General features: G+C 36.9%; 3 protein-coding genes across 9 annotated transcripts in view; 2 read left to right on the top strand and 1 right to left on the bottom strand.

Moving 5' to 3' along the window:
* The first annotated feature begins 71 nt into the window (after positions 1–71).
* Positions 72–2,679, top strand: LOC129565149 (transcription initiation factor IIB). Its single transcript, XM_055439684.1, has 4 exons — positions 72–392; positions 1,178–1,455; positions 1,519–1,893; positions 1,962–2,679. The coding sequence occupies exons 1-4, from the start codon at positions 376–378 to the stop codon at positions 2,243–2,245; spliced, it is 954 nt and encodes a 317-aa protein (XP_055295659.1). The 5' UTR covers positions 72–375; the 3' UTR covers positions 2,246–2,679.
* A 185-nt stretch (positions 2,680–2,864) lies between these two features.
* Positions 2,865–5,163, top strand: LOC129565148 (uncharacterized). Its single transcript, XM_055439683.1, has 3 exons — positions 2,865–2,934; positions 3,193–3,340; positions 3,441–5,163. Exon 3 carries the CDS (start codon positions 3,492–3,494, stop codon positions 4,809–4,811), a length of 1,320 nt encoding a protein of 439 aa, XP_055295658.1. The 5' UTR covers positions 2,865–2,934; positions 3,193–3,340; positions 3,441–3,491; the 3' UTR covers positions 4,812–5,163.
* A 744-nt stretch (positions 5,164–5,907) lies between these two features.
* The window catches only part of LOC129565147 (breast cancer anti-estrogen resistance protein 3 homolog), a 31,819-nt gene continuing 18,549 nt past the window's right edge, over positions 5,908–19,177 (bottom strand). For 5 of the 7 annotated variants that reach the window (XM_055439677.1, XM_055439675.1, XM_055439676.1 and 2 more), the window contains 8 exons: positions 10,798–10,867; positions 10,355–10,648; positions 9,270–9,535; positions 8,854–9,071; positions 7,535–8,718; positions 7,229–7,424; positions 6,942–7,149; positions 5,908–6,658 (listed from right to left, as the gene is read on the bottom strand). In XM_055439677.1, the coding sequence (XP_055295652.1) occupies positions 6,505–6,658; positions 6,942–7,149; positions 7,229–7,424; positions 7,535–8,718; positions 8,854–9,071; positions 9,270–9,535; positions 10,355–10,648; positions 10,798–10,867 (2,590 nt within the window). In that variant the 3' untranslated portion in view covers positions 5,908–6,504. The remainder of the gene's footprint in view (positions 6,659–6,941; positions 7,150–7,228; positions 7,425–7,534; positions 8,719–8,853; positions 9,072–9,269; positions 9,536–10,354; positions 10,649–10,797; positions 10,868–19,177) is intronic. The other 2 variants (XM_055439678.1, XM_055439680.1) reach the window with 1 other exon arrangement.

The raw sequence follows: 19,177 nt of genomic DNA, 5'->3' as shown, positions 1-19,177 counted from the left end.
ATTCACTTGTCTTTGTTTCACCCTGTGCACACAGTGAAACGTAGATGGCGCCTTCGGCAAATTTCTATATAAAATTGACTGTGACATATTTCAATACAATATGTAAACTGTGTGTTGCGAGTGTGTTGAGCGCACTTAAATCCCAAGTTTTGCTGCGATTGTTTCTTTTACATTTTTCACATTTTCTAATTTATAAAAAAATCCGTAAAAAACTCAACGTTTGTGTTTTTTTTTCTAAGCAGCTTGGGATCAATTAGATTGGTGCATAGTTTTATGCATTATTTAGATAGGGAAAATACGTGAATATCGTTTTTTTACGAAAAAGAAAAAGTGAATTTGCTTGAATAGCAGACAAAACATACACAACATTGGAAAATGGCTAGCACTTCAAGGTAAAATTGTTTATTTCGTATCGTTTATTGCATCGTAAAACGAGAACAAACAACCGAAAAGTATTAGAATCAACAGAAATTGTTGAAAGTTTTTTTTTGTGGCGCATTACAACATGTTATGAAAATATTTGCTGCGTGTCTCGGAATGTGATTATGTGTGCAAAAAAAAGTAGAAAGAAAATCCAAGGGAATATTTGCATCAAAGATCAATTTAAAGTGGTGCCATTAATATTTTGCCCAACCAAAGTCTACTAACGGTATTTTGGTCTCAATATCACATCACGAGATATCGTACCACGAGACGCATGACATGAATGTTCGTTCATTGATTTTTTTTTGCTATCAAACAAGCAAATACATCGCATTACAAATTCATGCTGAATCTTTAATGATGTGAGACACTCGAAAATGGAACATTTAATTCCCAAGAAAAATGGCCACAACACAACACACATTGTCTGAATACAAAAATAGGCCGTTTTAAAAATAAAACACAACAAAACAGATGTGGAAACAGAATGTTTTTATCGATTGGAATTATAAAGAATATATTGGCAATAAAAACAAAATGCACGCTCTACAAACAATCGACACGAATCGCTTTCACTTCTTGCGTCACAATTGACGCATCTCAGAAATCGCTCATTGCTGAGCAAGCACAGGACCTATTTATGTATGATACAGTGAAATTCCACGAAAAATCCGAATTTTGATAAGATTTGTGTATTTTTTAAGCAATTTGTAATTAAAATTATTCGGTTCATTGTTTTTGTTTTTTTTTTCAGAACTGAGGGTATGATGAATAAAGTTGTGTGCTATGCACATCCAGAAGCACACTTGATCGAAGATTACAGAGCAGGCGACATGATTTGTTCGGAATGCGGTTTGGTGGTTGGCGATCGTGTTATAGATGTGGGCTCTGAATGGAGAACATTCAGCAATGAAAAATCTGGCGTCGATCCATCTCGTGTCGGTGGACCCGAGAATCCTTTATTGAGTGGTGGCGATTTATCCACCATGATTGGCCCAGGAACTGGTTCAGCATCATTTGATGGATTTGGAAGTAAGGAAACGCATCAGTGGAAATATTGACATATTTTTATTTCAATATATTTGTTTCATTCAGATGCCAAATACCAGAATCGTCGAACAATGAGCAGTTCAGACCGTGCTTTGATTGCCGCATTCAAGGAAATCTCCCAAATGGCCGACCGTATTAATTTGCCAAAAACTATCGTGGATCGGGCCAATAATCTGTTCAAGCAAGTGCATGACGGTAAAAATCTCAAGGGTCGTTCGAACGACGCTAAGGCATCAGCATGTTTGTACATAGCTTGTCGACAGGAGGGAGTACCACGTACATTTAAGGAAATCTGTGCAGTGAGCAAAATTAGTAAGAAGGAAATTGGTCGTTGCTTCAAACTCACATTGAAAGCACTTGCTACATCTGTTGACCTCATCACCACCGCTGACTTTATGTCACGGTTCTGCGCCAATTTGGGTAAATCATATGGTTTCTTTTCGATTGATTGAAAACCAACTAAATGCATTCTATTTTGCTTTGTTTAGACCTGCCGAATATGGTTCAACGTGCAGCGACACATATCGCACGCAAAGCCGTCGAAATGGACATTGTACCTGGTCGATCGCCGATATCAGTGGCTGCCGCTGCAATTTACATGGCATCACAGGCATCAGAGCAAAAACGAAGCCAAAAGGAAATCGGTGACATTGCCGGTGTGGCCGACGTAACCATTCGTCAATCGTATAAACTGATGTATCCACACGCAAGCAAACTTTTCCCTGAAGATTTCAAATTCGCTACACCGATCCACATGTTGCCTGCAGTTTAAGAGAAAAAAGAAAAACAGTTCTATTTTTATTGTTGGAAATTCTTTACATCAGTTAAAATACTTTACCTCACTTACTTTTCGACCCCTGCAAGAATCCAATTAGTTTTTATTTTATGTACGGACCTTTTCTTTCGTCTGCATTCTTTTTATAACCGAAGCGACTCTGGAAACAGTTTTAAATAACAGAATGCTGTTGATATATATGTGAAATAGTACAAACTACTATCGATTGAATGAACAAGAACATTGAACATGAAAAAAAATCTTATTTTTCCTCTGCTTTTTTTCCCACAAAATTATTTAAGAAACAATCACTTATATTTCCTTTTTTATAACTTTATTCAATATTATTTCGAAATGTAGAGGATAGACAGAAATCATGTAATAATTTTGCACGAAAATTATTATTAAAGTGGACTTTTGAGAATTTAAAATTGGTTGGCGGTTTTCTTTTTTATTTTTTTTTTCAATTTGTATTAACCATGAATCCCAGACAGAAATATTCATCAATGCATTTTTTATTTCAATTTGTTATTCATGGATTGAAAGTATGCAAATTTTGACACATCACGAATGAAACTGGACCAACTTCAAGTCGGTCGAAATCATCACTTTAAATGCTTGATTCACTTATCATATATCACAGTGCACTTTTGGCGCCTTTTGCTTAGAACATGTCGTATTTCGAGGTAAGCACACAGTGCATCGTTTTTTCTTCATTTTTTTGCATCATCATTTTGTGTGAGGACCATTGAATTGGATTAAATATGCATTACCATTTGACAAATGATTATTTTGTTGTTGCTATCGGATCAATAGAATAAATCGCACCGATAGAAAAAAAAAATCAACACTTGCCTTCGATTTTGCTTTCAAATAGAATTAAAAGTTGAAAATTGATCACAGAAAAACTGTTTTACTCCAACAATGTGTTTATTTTTCAATAGATTTTAGCACAGTGAAATTACCAGCGTGAAATTTGCTTCAAATCAATCGATACCGACACCAAAGGACGCAAAACAAAACGGTCGTCAGCATTCAGACGTAGTCATCATTCATTCGCATGAAGAAAGAATTCTCAACGGCTTGTTAAAGGTACAAATAAACTTTTAAACTTGGGATTAATATGAACCATGTCACATGATCGTTATGAGATGTTTTGAATTAATTTCTTTGTTTTTTTTTTCATTTTTAGAAGATTGAATTTGTTCAACGCATACGCCAAAGCACACATTGAATCCACATAATGAGCCAACCAAACGTCATGGAAGTTAACAGTCCACAGCAAAACGTAGAGCAAAACCAAAACCAAGCTGCTATTGCCCGCAAAATTCAATGGTACGTTCAACTGTACGGCGGACCACAACCACAGGTGTTCAAACTAAACACCAATTGCTGGGACAATATTTTCGATTGGCTGTCATTGGAAGATGTTCTTTCATTTGGTCGCACATGCAAGGCTTTCAAATGGGTCGCCGGCGAGTATTTCAAGGAAAACTACCCAAAACGCAGAATATTTTGCAGAAACGGTGACGAACCCATATTGAATGATTTCAGTGAATATGTCCAGATAATCAATTGGACAGGCGAAATAACTGAATCGAATGCATACCTCCTATCAAATTGCAAGTCACTCAAGCGCATTGATTTATTTGACACCACGTTAACTGAATCATCTATAAACACTTTAGGAAGTGCTCTCAAAACGGTTGAAGAAATTTCATTGAAACTCTGCGAATTCGAAGGGCGTGCTCATGAACATTTTGTTAAACGGTGTGTAAATTTGAAATTTCTAGATACTTACGGTATGGCCAAAAATCGCCTTCTTCAAAAATATTCAACACTTGAACGGTTAAAGCTAGTGGGTCCAGTTTTGTGCGATGAATTGAACAGATTTTTCAAGCTGAATCCAAATGTACGAAATCTTACGGTCGAAGGATGCAATGTTGGGAAAATTCGACGCTATCTGATTGATTCCAATATCAAGTTGGATGACTTGACCATTGAACACATTTCGGAACGTGAATCCGATTTCATCGATTCTTTGAATAAACTTCACCTACGTGGTTTTTACAAACATTTACACATCGACCTATGGAACAGCCCATCGAAGGATCAACTAGCTGCATTGCAAGGTCTAGTTACTCTGCATATCCATGAGAGTGTCCTGCTGCCATCACTGCCCAACTTGAAGGAACTGGGTTTCCATGCCGACTTGACTACAATACGCAATGAAGGATTGAACGTGACCGAAATCCCAAACTTATGCATTAACCTCCAACGATTATTCATTCTGACTACATCCGTTGATGACATTTTGCCGTTCATTCGTCATTCACCGCATTTGGTTCAGATCGAAATAGGGTGGTTTAAAGAAAAATCAATCGACCTCCAAGCATTGAATAAAGAACGCAAAAATCTGAAGGGAGCACAAAAAGTGACAATCTACGTTGAAGAGTATGCTTACTTAGCGACAAAATGGGCATCAACCGAAATCAACGTCAGCTTCATCACAATACGACGCTGCGATTCACACAAAGTCAAACTTGCACACACTTTACTATAAAATTGTTCCTAGAATGAAAGTCAGATCAGCGGTATCTACAATTTAATTCTAAATATCATTCAAGATGTCTAAAAGCTTTCGCATTGCTGCTTGATGCATTTAATATTATCTAAATAAGAAAAAAAAACCCAAAAATAAACACAACCATCTCATTTATGAATTTAAACTTTATTATTTTTGCGACTAATTTGTAAATTTGATTATAAATAATGCATATGTCATTTCGAATAAGTTGCAGTTTTCCATCTAATGTATCGAATAAGATTTATTGTGTGTGGATATTCATCGAATTTTGGATTCATAATACCTAAGACTAACATTACATTTCAATAAATATTATTTGGATTACAAATTCTGTTTGCGTTAGCAAATCGGTGTTCTTTTCCTCTTTCTCTTTAAAACAATTTTCTCGTGTAGGAAAATTTCGTTAATTTTTTTTTTGCTTGCGTTAAAAAAACTGCTGTGTCATAACATCGTGTTGCGTTTGGAAGAATTATTCTGTACGTAAAATGTTCGGTTGGAATGTACGTCGAAGTGCGAGTGCAAAAAGGGGAAGGAAATGCGTTGATTCGGCGAAAAGCATCTAGGAATGTGACTAAGGTATTCCAAATGCTACTTTTGATTAAATTTCATGTCGGTTTACACCGGTACAACTACGGTGTGTTATCTCATGCAAATACGCAATAGTTTGCTGTTAATTTTGTGCTATGTTTTGTTTTTTTTTCTTCGTATTTTGTACAAATCCCTAAAAATTTCTACTCTAACTATTTTGCTTAAAAAATGACGTCAAAAATGAGCCCTCGAAAGTGCGGCAGTTTTTTTCCGTATGCTGATAAAGTTTGAATGAAAAGATGCAAAATTGTCTGCTTGCCGAAACCGAATTCATTTCTCATAATATATGAAACAATTGATCCGTACAATATGAAAATTCTAGTTCGAATTGATAAAAAAAAAATGTGATGCCTGATCCATCGCAACAATTAGACTATTTTTTTTTCTCTTTAATTTTAGTTTGTTATTCGATAATTCCGATGATGATTTGCTTCCGAAATCTATGTCAGTCAATGTGTTTATAAATGATACGCAAGACACAGGGTTTGTTTTAGCTATGTCCAATTGTCCATTGATTCTCTGTAGCTACCAGTGTGTCAACACAGTGTATGCTCTACAGATACGCATAATTTATTCCAAAACCATCTTTTTTGCTTGGTTTTTGTCTTCTTTTCAATATAATTTAACATAACAACAACTCTCCTTAAAATTATTAGTATCACAAAAATCGGGAAACAAATAGAGATAAAATTGAAATTGAACGATATCAAATAAAGAAAAATATACATCAAATAATAAATAAATTGGATTTTCTTCCAAAACCAATACACGTTTTCGTCTTACAAATATGGTATTTTAAGGGCATTCTGACTAGTTTCGATTCATTTTTTTCGTCTTCTTCCATTGTCGAACATATTTTGTTTCGCCAAACGAATGGCGTTTGTGCTTTAAATTCTACCATCAATTTTCACATTTTTTAGTTTAAGTTTTAGCCATACACATGACATGTAGAGCGATTATTACATAGTTTATGTTGATTTTTGCACATAGAAAGGGTGAGTTTGATATTCGAATTTCATTTGGATTTATTCGGTTTTATCACTTTATTGTCCATGTGAAATTACTGAATTTGTGCATTGTTCTACCCAGATTGACCTCCATTAAGGGTTGAATTTGATCCTCCACAGAATTTCTGTGCCATTAGCGACAGAATTTCTCCAAGTTTTGTGTGCCGTTCAACAGCTGGAGCGTGCGCTCCTTTGCTGCCCCATAAGAATTTCATATGGAATTCGGTTCTAAAAGAGAAAACGGAAAAGTATTTCATCATTTCAGCGTTGAAAATGTCTTAATACGAAAAGTATTTCATTCAAAATTCTTGACGATGCAAAAATGAAATTCATGAAAACAATGCCATTCCAACAGAATACAGATTACAGAAAATAAACACAGAAAATTGCAAAAGAAACAAAAACTTGGTTCCATTGCGAAAATGCAAAAATTTTGATTAAAGCTGGAAAACATTCTTGGAATTGTTCAAAGTAAGTACCTGAGTTATCATTTATTATTTATTGTACATACCTGAAAGAATCTTCAAGTAGTTCATCGATCCGATTGTCGGTGAGCACGGCTTGTGCGTTGCGTCGATACAAAGTAAGATTGTTGCTGAAGTTTCGTAGTGCTTCTAAATGTGCGTGAACGGTTGTTAGACCAAAGTCAGCTGAACTATTCTCCCAGTGCAAAATGCAAACCGTTGCCAATGATGACGGTGGGCCAGGTTGATTCATATCTGAAAAGGGTGAAAACAATTGAAAACTTGTCCATGTCTATAAATGGAAATACTTCTAAATAATTTCAAAGGTTCTCACGGTTTAGCATATCGGTGACAGTTCGATCTCTTAGCAAAATGAATGGTAAAATGTGTGGAACTGTTGTGTTTGGCGCCAAAGGATTTGTACAGCTATTCATATTCTTGAATTGAGGTCTTAGCTTGGCTTCAAAATTGAATGCGCTATCAGTGTACTTTTGTCGCAGCATATACCAGGTCGACTCCAATTGTTCAATCTGAAAAATGCGAAACGTCTTATTAGACTTGGTTTATTCTCAAAATGTTTATCTTCATTTTTATTTCAACCGTTTCTTTTCTTCACCAAACATCACAATTATATTCCTACCTGTGGCATGCACAATCCCAGCATGATATTGCTAAACCCATAGAGATTACCCAGTGCTGTTTTCGTATCAGTCGCAATTTGAATCCATTTATTGATCGTTTCAGCTCGTTCCGAATCATCGGAGCATGTTAAAACGGTGACAGCAACTAGTAGTCGTATACATTCAGTGCGTTCGATTAAGTCCTTTCTAAATTGTTCGCCGTGGCTCAAGGTGATCAACTCGATGCCGCTGCAGTTGAAAATGCTCTCTTCATTGTTTTCAGTCTTGGAAGCGCCGTCCAAAAGTAGTTTAAAATCGATGCGACTCATGTGATTGGCAATAACTCGTGGCGCTGTTTCGCTCAGCATTATTCGGATCGTGTTCAATGCATCGTTGTCCAATGGTTTATTTTCGATTGCTGGCAATAAAAGTGTGGTGAAATTCTCCAAATCGAATTTCGAGCATTGTTCGAGCTCGGGAATTTCCATCGCCATTAAATTATTTTCAATCTCGGTGTAATCGAATTCGGCATAGCTCTTTAGTGTCGTCGATGAAGCGGAATTTGATAGGAATTTCGGGTTACGAATAACAACACCACCGACACGTTGTGGTTGCTGAAATCCTTCGGCGAGTGTATCATTAGCCGCTGAACTTTGTGCTGAATCACCTGACCCATTGCCCGAATCTGAGCCACTCGCATGATATGATACCACACGATTTAACTGTGGCCCACCATCCAGTGGCAGATCTTTGAGTGTCATTGTGCTGTCATGTCGCAGATTTAGCATCGAACGATTTGGTTTTGGTGGTGGTGAGGTAATTCGTTCATCGGTCGGTGTGATTGCCTCTTCCTCTTCCTCAAACTGCTTGCGAAACGATGACCGATTAAATGTACATCCATCAAGACTACCGTCACGGGTTAAACTGGCCGTTCGTGAATGGATCAAATTGCGTTGAATGCCACCACGAAAGCCATTGTTTGCATTATGCCGAGGCAGAGAGTGTGTGTTGAGACTGTGATTGATGGGCCCGTCGAATGATGTACGGCCAAACGACAAATGACCAATATTTGCACGGTTAAGTGCATCGGTCGAATTCTCATTTGGCGAATCCACACAATCTTTGGCAATATTACACTTATCCTCCAGAATTAAATGCTTTTCGATCTTTTTATTTAACGATCCATTCGACTCGCTGTTTTTCTCTGTGAACAAGTAATGGATATCGGTAAGAATATGATGATTGAATGATGGAAAATGGAATTTAAAGTAGTAGAAAAAGAATTTTTCCGTTCAATTCTCACTCAAACGATTCAATGAATAATTCATTCATGTCTAACCTCGTACAACGCCATCGGCACTGCAATACTTTTCATTTGAATTGCGAATGATAGAGCAGGCGGTCATGGTTTGACCGGGTTGAATGGGTGTCAGCGAATGTGATCGTTGTTTTTTCGACGGTAGTCGCGGTGGTATATCTCGTTTGACATGCGGTGGGGACGATCGTGGACTATGATATGAATGGTTAATGCCAATTAGCTGGCTATATGACGGATATCTAATATTGGGTTTTTGTTTTTCATACGGGAAAATTGAATTTGGAAAAGAAACGAAAAAAATAAATAATCCAATTTGAATAATTGATTGCGTTTTTGGCCAATTGAAATGAATGGAATTTTACAGTTCAATGAAAAACAAAAAAGGAAAATGCATCCAACAGACATCCATATAGAATTTTGTTGTTCAATCAACATACCTAAAGCCAACGTTAACCAGTGATGGTGAATTCAATGGGCTGACACCTCGTGAGCTGGCAATCGATTGGTTGATTCCATATTTGGTTGCATAAAATGATAGCGGATATGTGCGATTGCACGGATGTCGAATGCGTGCTCCAGATGCGGCCGAAATTGATTTACCAGAGCCAACGTAGTATGTAATTAAATCGGGCACGGTATCGTATGCATCATCCTCAAATTGATATTGCACACGTTCGTACACTGTGTCGGGCTGAATTAAAACCTATATACCAAACAAATGAAAATATACAATAAATTTAAACCAAAATGCAAACGATTCAATTAAAATTCGCCAAAATATGCAAATCAATGTCAATGCTTTTCATATGAATAATTGAATTTCAATGTGGAAATAACAGAGACAACGAAAAAAGCGCGGCCAATTTCTCGGTTAATTGGATGGCAGAATAAATCAAATTTCGGAGATGAATCAAGAGCATTCAGTGGAAAATACCATTCGAAAACATGCGTCAGAATGGAAAATTTCAACGGGCGTATGTTTTGAAAACAAAAATAATAAAACGTCTGTGTCTATGGAGATGTTGTAACATTGATTCGTGGTATATCTTGAAGATGCTGACGTAAGTCGATCATTTGTTTGAGCATGACAATGATTCGTATTACAATACATGCACTTGATAGACATTGTAAAATAAAATCCAGCAGACTGCGAACGACATTCATGCTATTGATTTGCCAATTCTATTATTGTCCGGAATTTTATTACATAGAATTAGATTACACACGATATTGCTCAAGAGTGGGATTTGATGGATTTTATTGGGTACACTATTCGAACCATTGGCGACGACCGAGGGGGAGTGACGGTGGTGAAATAGTGGAGCGGTTGAATGACACAGAGTAAGCAATGATATCCGATTTCGTAACTTCATTGGGTAAACATTGCCGTTGCTTATCGATTTCTCGTAAAAAAAAAAAGAATAACCATTCAATCGACTTTGAATGGCAGCAGAGCAACGGTTCAGACGTGTTTCATCCTCAAAACAGTCATCGACGCAGAAAAAAAGTTATCCAAACTCACCTTATTTATGACAAAATGTAGAATGGATCCCTTTGTCATGCATGTGAGCACGTAGTTGCCGGGCTGTGACACACAGTCTCGCACGAGAAAGTTGCCTTCCTTTTCAACAAGTTCTTCGGCACGTTGCCGTGGTATTGACGCATAGTACCATGCATGCGAACGTAAATCGGTTTTATCCAACGACAATTCCCATTCGAGCGCCTTCTTCAGTGCAATCGATTCTTGTGTTGGTGTAATTGGTGTCGATGCACCGCTACCGCCGTTTGTTGCATCTCTGTTTGTTGCTGGTTGTTCCTGAAAATACCATTAAAAAAAGCGGTTATTATTTTCCATTAACAAAAACACAATGTGCCGCTGCTGATGCTCATTTGCGCTTATTGTCGCTAACAAAAGCATCTTTCATTTTAAACTGTTTTCCTCTCCCTTTTTTCTATGCCACTCACCATATCTAATAGATCGCCCAGACTTTTACTTTGTTTTTGTTTGGTTTCCGCTGTGTTTAGTGCCTCGTATCTGCAAACAAGAAAGTTTCATTTTAATATACTACAACGTACTTGGTGGGTACATCCCCAGTAAACTAAAGAAAACTGAATGATAAAAAACGACCCTTTGCAACCATTTAAATACATTCATTTTAATTATTCCGTAGCTTTATGAAGCTTTCTCGTAGTAGCCCAGAGAATGTTTAGAGATTTTTAAATGTGTATTTGAATCAATGAAAAGCGGATAAAATGGAAAAGTTTCTCTTTTCGAAACCAATTAGACATTCGGTGAATGAATCACTTTTTAATGACTCATCCTGAACTCAAACAACGGATTTTCTAATCGTCGGAACACAACTTGTCACTTGGATTAATTCAAGCACACTCCTGAGCTGTTATTTTTCGAAATTTACGTGCAAATTATCGTCGCATCGTTGTACAACACCATTTCAAATAAAAACTTTGTCTAACTCTCCGGCGTCGCTTTAATTTATATCATGTTTTTTATGTTATTTGTCGTGTGTTTTGTTTTGTAATAAAAAAAAGTTTCAACAGAGCGGTATTTCCGGTACTAGTCGTGCTTTATATTTATCAGAACAAATATTTTCATTTAGCAGCGACCGTAAAACTGAAGTTAGGCGAACAAATAGCAGCTACAAAGGAAACGTCTGAATGGTTACCGGGACACTTCATGTACATAATTTCAATGAAGCGCTGTGCTGATGATGAAAGGAAGCATTCAGAATGAAATTCATTTTGCTTTCATATTCATTGAGTCAAATTTGTCTCGTACACACTTGCAAAAGCAAGCAAATGCGCTCTAATTAAAACTTTTACGCTGCGTAAAGATGCTGAAAGCGCAGTCGATAAAAGTCACTTGTCAACATCGTAATTTTAAGCCTTGCATTTGTGTTGATAGTTTGTGGGCTAAAGCTTTTCCAAAATTACACGTTGCCCAAGCAAATGGGCTAATGAATGATGTCGACTAATTGCATTTGTTTATCGAAGAAATGATTGCAAAGTTTTCGGTTTTTGGCAGCTTAAAATTGGAAACTTCAATGGATTTATGTCGAAAGTAGTTTCTTCGATTTTCCAAAATAGTCAAAGTTTTTAGTCTACCCTTTTCGATTGAATGTTCAATGAATAGAGACATTGAACATTCTTCAAAATCCATTCGAAATATGTCGAAAGTTTTCGAAAATGCTATTTAAACTCTCATTTGACTTTTGCCAACTAATTTCGTTTCCGTCGTCATGATGACGCAAAATTGGTTCCGATCCATTGAATCAATTGTCTTGATCCACTCCATTTCGAAATGACATTCAACTCTTTCTCTCTCGGAATAGGGTTTGGGGTTTGACGGCGTGCAGCCGATTGTGTTTAACAAATATTGGTCCGTTTGCCGTGGTAATGTATGTAGCAGTTAAGCCTTGATGTTTGCTTTTGGCTCAGTTCGATGTTGTTTGGTTGTTATTCAATGGTTTCAAATGATTATGCAATCACACGATGAGCTTCCTGCGCTCCTTTCTCTCCCTCTTCATCCGATCTCTCCTCCGTGTGCGCTTGTTCAAAGAGCAAATAACGAAGCAAATGCAAATTTACATATTTTCTCTGACTTGATTTAGAGTTAAATCGTTGTGCATAGCACAATCGAGTCCCCTCTCTCGTTAGTGCGACATAAAATCATTCCACATTTTCTCTACGATTTACGTAAATAATTAATTTAGCCTCACATTGGATTTGTGCATGCACAAAATAGAAAAACAAAACGCATTTAGCAAACGTTGTTGACTGCCGTTTAAAATGTGTGTGTGTGATGCGTGCAACACGACGAACAAAACCGGCAAAATTAAGGATGCTTGAAAATAATCAAAATGCTTTTTGTTTTCTACACCGACTGAACAACCAGAAAAGGTGTAATAGTGAAAACGTGTCGTTTATTTTCCAAATTTATATGAAATGGCGTAATGAGGTTTTGTCGTCATTTCCATACACTTGTTTGGCGCTTGCTGTATACATCTCTTTTGGGAGGGAGACCACTGAGAAATGAAGTGACGACCCCTTTAGTGATGTCTCAAATATCCTTCAATCTTTTCGACGATAGAATAAATGAGCGTTGCACATGATGTGAAATAACAAAAAGACGGTCGAATCATCAAAATGAATCATAAGTGACTCTTCACCCCTCACAGTCTTTCCCTGGAGAGTGAGACACCGTGAGCTGCGTCATTTGTTTGCCGCTCGTTTTCATCGAGCCGTCATCGTTTTAGGCCAACGCAGCGAAAATAATTTCTGATTGCTTGTCTACGTTTTATGTATTATGCAAAAAGTAAATCATTTTTTTCCCTCCCCTTTGCCACCGCCGTGCATGCGTTTTATGTGTGTGTGAGTGTGTAAAAGATTGAGTCGAAGTTTTGTGCAGATATATTGCTCACGCACCCACAACAAAAACGGAAGAGGAAAAAAATACGACTCATGAAAAATGCGAACTGAATGAAATATTCAAAGGCAAATGTGAATGGAAACGATATTATGAGCTGTAAATATGAATGCAAATGTCATAAATGTTTATAATTTGTTGCAATGCGCTCTTTTGCCCCGCAGCGGAACACACTCCAACCGAAATAACGGATGCAATGGAAACAATTTTTTGTGCCGACTCAACACAGCAGCGTAGATATGAAAGATCAGCAATGAAGGATGAATAGTAAAATGTACAGGAAAAAATGCCACAAACAAAGAAAGTGCACTTGCATTGAAATGTATCCATTCTAATGGGTTTCTGCTCTTTGTTGTTCATTATTTTTGCCATTTAATGTAGCAAATATGCTGGAATATCGGTTTCAGATGTAAAATTGTAAAGTATGAAGGAGATTTTTGCCGAATGGATTTTCTTCCCTTTAGCAGCACATTAGCACGGTATTACGGGAACGTTTTTTTCGAACTGCGCTTTTTATCAGGCGCCACACTTTTATTCCATTTTAATTCCATGGAATTTATTACGGCCGATTTGTCATGACTTGCCAGAGTTTCGGGTGAATTAATTATAGTCATTAATGATTTCAAATTGAGTCAAATTTTCAGTCATTTGGTTTTAAAATCGTTGCTTACGTAGTGCCTTGCTGGTAATTGATAGGTATGAAGGACGAATAATTATTCGTCCTTTTAATTATGATTTACATCCTTGTAATCAAAGTACGTGTTAACAATAGAACGGTAGAGTAATTCCGTCAAAATCACATTTGTAATTTTTAGGTATTTATGAACCAATTTTCTTACAATAAACCAGCCCATCATTGTCTTAATCGAGTTTATTACATTTTTCATGGTTTAATTTAGAATTGTACATTGTAATCTTGCCGATTTATGAATATTGGAGCGACCAACAATGAGTACCATTGGCTCAGTTCGGTTGACTTTGAGATTCGAGGAAACTGAAGTAAAAAGCATACAACCAAGTTGTATTGAAGAACATTTTGTTTTTTATACAGATTGACGTCGTGTATCAAGTATCATTCCATATTGGACATGTTTGATTCAAAAACCATTCCATCAAACTTGCTCTCATCTTCAATATACTGGTTAACTGATTCAGATACAATCTCCGATTTATTTTCGGTTTTAAAATGTTGAGAAGATAAAATGTAAGAGACAGAGGCTATGTTCCGACATATGCCGAAAACATTATGCACGCACCCACAGCGCCCATGCAGACGGAAAAAACTCATAAAAATGCGAACGAAATGAAAAATGCAAAGGCAAATGTGGATGGAAACGATAGTATGTGCTGTAAATATGAATGCAAATGTCAAAAATGTTGAGAATTTGTTGCATTGCGCTCTTTTGGCCCCCAAAGCGAAACACACTGAAAAACCACTTTGTGGATAAAATGAAAACTTTTTTCCCGGCGCAGATATTAAAGATCAACAACAAAGGAAGAGCAAAAAAAGCGATGGAAAAAATATCCGTATACAAAAAAAATGCACTTGCATTGAAATGAATCCATTGTAATGGTTTTCCGCTGTTCGTTGTTCATTATTTTTTGCTATTTAATGCAGCAAATACGCTGGAATATCGGTTTTCAGTGTGGCACAAGAGATGTTTACTGAATGGATTTTTCCTTCAGCAGCATATTACGCGGCGTAACGGCATTATGAGAGTCGTTTCTGTTTTTTTTCTATCGCTACGTGAAATCTGTGTTTCACTAGCGCCACACACTTATCCCATTTGAATTCCGTTGAATTTATTACGGTCGATTTTTCATTCCCGGCAAACTTTCGGCGGATTTATGGTGGGGCAAGAGAACATATTAAATAATATGCTGTTTTTATATTCATGCTATTCATCGTTGTCGTCGTGGAGGAGAATAAAACCATTGTTCAAAACCATTTTTCCCTTTATGGAACAGTGAAACGAAAAAATAAACTGGCCACATTGAAATGAGAACAAAGTAAATGCTTTGAAAAAAGAAACGGTTTTATGTCAGTTGACTGCGCTCATTTAGTGAGCCAAAATTCAATGTGATTGTGTTGATTTTTCACGATTCATCTTCTTGATACAAAAAAGATCGTGGTATAATATTTTTGGTTTTTGTAATTATCAACGGAAAAGAAGGGTTGCTTCCATTGACGTAAGAAGAGAAAATACTCATCTCTGTATACAGCATTTACAATGTACTTGTACATACCCCACAGAAACTTTTCAAACCCAATTCCATCGAACATGTTCTCCGTTCAATATTGGTGTAGACTGATTGAGATGCCCTTAAACTTTTTTTTCGTGCTCTAAAAATTCGACGAAGATAAATGTGGTTGTTTTGCAAGTTTTTTTATTCTGATTGTTCGGTTATCTCTCTTCTGCCATTCTTCATGTGACATCATCAATGACGTGATCGAGAAGAAAAAAAGACTCGATACAGACGACAGAACATTTGTCTAAATCGAACAACTATCAAGAGTGTCGTGAGACGTGCTTTGGCATTTTTGATACTCGGTTCGAGTTGAGTGCACATGCACAGTTCTCAAGTGACTAGAGCAATTTTTTGTGCAATGTCTTGTTTGAAGTCTTGTCTTCAATTTGAAGTTTGAACATTAGTTACATAAGGAGCGTGAGGCGAGAAAAAGAAACATTTAAAAAAAATCGATTGACCACACCCAAGAGAATACGACGAGAGACACTCCAAACGAACTTTTCGTTCAGCTTGCATCTTTTTGTTTCTTTTTCTCCCCGTTGAGAGAATCATCAATGACGTTAACCAGTTTTCTTTATGCATAAAGGATGCGGCCAAGAGTGATGCGAATAAGAAAATCGACAAAATTCCATAGCGTACGAGCATATGGCATCTGATCCCAAGTCTAGACGAACTATTTAAGGAAAATGAAATAAATGTGAAATATGACGGAAATTAGCTTTTATTATATTCCATCCGAATAAATCTTGGCATTTCATCGGCAACATTTCGATAAAAGTCTATAATCGAATTGCGTGTTTGCAAACGCCATCAGAAAAGTTGAAATAGTTTGCCTCGGTTGATTGACAGTTGCCGATAAATCTTCTGAAGGCAGAAAAAGAAAATTGACGAAATAAAAATATTGACGTCCATCAAATTCAAGCATAAATGTTATTGAAGCGTGTCAAAAGGCTTTCAACGTTTTGTCTATCATCGTTCGTTTCAGCACCAATGACGACGATGATGGGGATGATATTGGAAAATCGAAGCTCCACTTTGTAACAAGTTCAATGGAATGTTTGCACAGCGAATTGATTGTAATCGTCTTCGTGTAGTTTGTAACTTGAAAAATAGAAAACATTGACAAGTGTTGCGTTTGACACTCGGCTTCATTAAATTTGCTTTGTCACTTCAAGCGAACGGGGAATAGATGGCATCGATTTTTATTTGCGATTCGGTTGAGTTGTTAGCTTTGATCTTGAATCGCAAACATTGACTAAATGGAAACGAAGAAAAAGTGGAAAAGTGGGTGAATTTCATTCTAAACATAGAATCAATCCAGTTTTTTTCTTTCGTTGAATGGAATAACATGGTTTGCCGTGTTTTTCTCCCATTCATTCCGCGATTCATTCATTCTCAACCGTAGACCTCTATGTACGTGTGGCATGCAACGAAATTGAAAATCTTGAGCTTGTGCATTTTTAAAGAGCCCTCTCCTCGTAAGCCAGTACATAGCGTCTAGCTGGAAAATATGACAAACGATTACGGTATTCAAAAAAAAAAACCTTCCACCAAAAGAACATGGCGTTACACTATATGCCATTGAAAGGTAGAAAGAATGTGTGCGGAAATTGAATTTGGTTGCGATACAGTGAGAAACATCTGTTGCCGTTATAAATCAATTTGGTTGTAGGCAAAAATCCATTCGACATTTTGCACAATAGCAAAAGGGACAACGTGAAAGTGAAAAGAAATTCGATTACATGGACTTGTTCACATTTTTTCTGATTTATTTGTGCAAAATTGTTTGCGTGATTGGCTGTGTGTGATTTTTCAGCCGTGCTAAATCGAATTTCCAACACTAACTCACAGAGTGAGGATGTTCTTAAGTCGTTCGACCGCCCGTGATGAAATGAGCACAAATGATGGATTCGTTTTCACGTTTCATGAATTCGATTTTAATTAAATTTAATAAAACAAAAAGTTCTTGGCTCGTTTTGGGATGCAAATGCACGGAGGCGTCAATAAAATTTATAGTGTCGTCTTCGGACGTCATTCGGAAGCTACGGCGTGTGTCATTTGCACCGAAATCAAGCGTCGCCCTCACACATACGTGGTTATCGATTACACATCTATCTTGTCGTCTATTACGAAACACTCAGTTAATGTTTAATTCACCCTCGCTATTTAGTCAGCCATACAGCCATCCAGGCCAGTAGTCATACACACACACGGTGCCAAATAAGTCTTGTTACGAGAAATTACTGAAATGAAGAGCGCTATAAACATGATTACATTTGACATGAATTTTGCCCCAAAACAAAACGACAATCAGAACAACGGAATAAATATCGTCTGCCCAGAGAGACAGACAGAGAGAGTCGAAATGTTGAATGACTTGCGGAATCGTTGGACTGGTAAACTGATAATATGATTGAATCGAATTTCCAAAGAGACTATCATAGTATACGAAACACCTCCAAGGCTTGAATGACACAAAACACTCGCAAAACAAAAACCATTCGCCTAGCAACGCTGTCCGTTATCTGTCGCTCTCTCTCTCTCTCTCTCTCTCTCTCTCTCTCTTTCTACTTCCACATTTACATAGACAACAGACTTCAGGATAATCGAGTGAAATTTTATGGAAATTTATACATTTATGCAAATGGTATTATGGCTTATGCAGCGTCACATATCCACAGGCGTTTCGGTGTGTACATTGTGCGATAGAGCAAAAACAGTTCATCCGAAGCAACAAAAAACTCGAATCGAATATGCACTTAAATAATAACCATAGAGATCCAATGCGTCTTCCGTATGTTTGTGTGTGGCAACGGCAGCAGGTACGTTGAACAGTGTACAAACGGACTGAAGAACTATTATACCATTTCATTTAAATATGGTATACGATGATGCGGTAGCGCCAACAATTAATGTAAATGGCACGGTATAATCCGATGAGTGGTCTCTCTATTTTTTATGAGAGTCTCCTTGATTACATTTGATGTTAGTACACAGCATATGCGACGCCAAGCACATGATAAATATTTAAATTGATTTCAAATAAACAAGGATTTATGCAGTTCCACACAACAGACTTGACGCAATCATACGGTAATTGCTTCATTATTTCTATTTAATAAACCCAGGCATTGTGACACAGACACTTAACCGATGATATATTTTTTTCTCTTTTTTTGTGAAATTTTCATTGCCGTGACATGAATATGAAATGAAATCGATTTATTTTCGAGCTTCAACGAACTGGAATACCCAAATGAGAACGGTCGTAAAATAGGTGCGATATGGAGAGAGAGAGGAAAAGACACAAACTCCTGACATTTTTCTGTGTCAAATGTGTTCGGGTGCAAAAGGAACCACGAAAACTTTTGTGTTTTTAATGGCTTTTGACACGCAAACACCTAAAACCGGGTGACATAAGCGGTTTGAGTGACTAATTCCGAGTTAAAACCGAAAACAATAAAAAACGGCTGATATAACACGAGCAAAAACATAGCCAATGAACACCGAAATGGTAATCAAAATGGTCTGTTAATGACTACCTTTAAAAAAACTGTTGGTTATTATTAATCGAAAACCCACATCAAGGACTTGATACCTTATTTCTGCGCTGCAGTGCAAATTGATTTTTTTTGTTTCTGTGAATGAATA

Source organism: Sitodiplosis mosellana, unplaced genomic scaffold, assembly GCF_009176505.1.
Source record: "Sitodiplosis mosellana isolate CC-2019 unplaced genomic scaffold, AAFC_SMos_1.0 Smas_scaffold_2, whole genome shotgun sequence".
NCBI classification, from domain to species: domain Eukaryota; kingdom Metazoa; phylum Arthropoda; class Insecta; order Diptera; family Cecidomyiidae; genus Sitodiplosis; species Sitodiplosis mosellana.
This window is presented reverse-complemented; position numbering and strand designations above follow the sequence as displayed.

Bases quoted from the DNA above. Each gene is read 5' to 3' on its own strand.
- LOC129565148 (XM_055439683.1), top strand. From the start codon at position 3,492: ATGAGCCAACCAAACGTCATGGAAGTTAACAGTCCACAGCAAAACGTA.
- LOC129565149 (XM_055439684.1), top strand. The intron at 1,456-1,518 runs GTAAGGAAACGC...TGTTTCATTCAG, and splicing joins ATCATTTGATGGATTTGGAA to ATGCCAAATACCAGAATCGT. The intron at 1,894-1,961 runs GTAAATCATATG...TGCTTTGTTTAG, and splicing joins ACGGTTCTGCGCCAATTTGG to ACCTGCCGAATATGGTTCAA.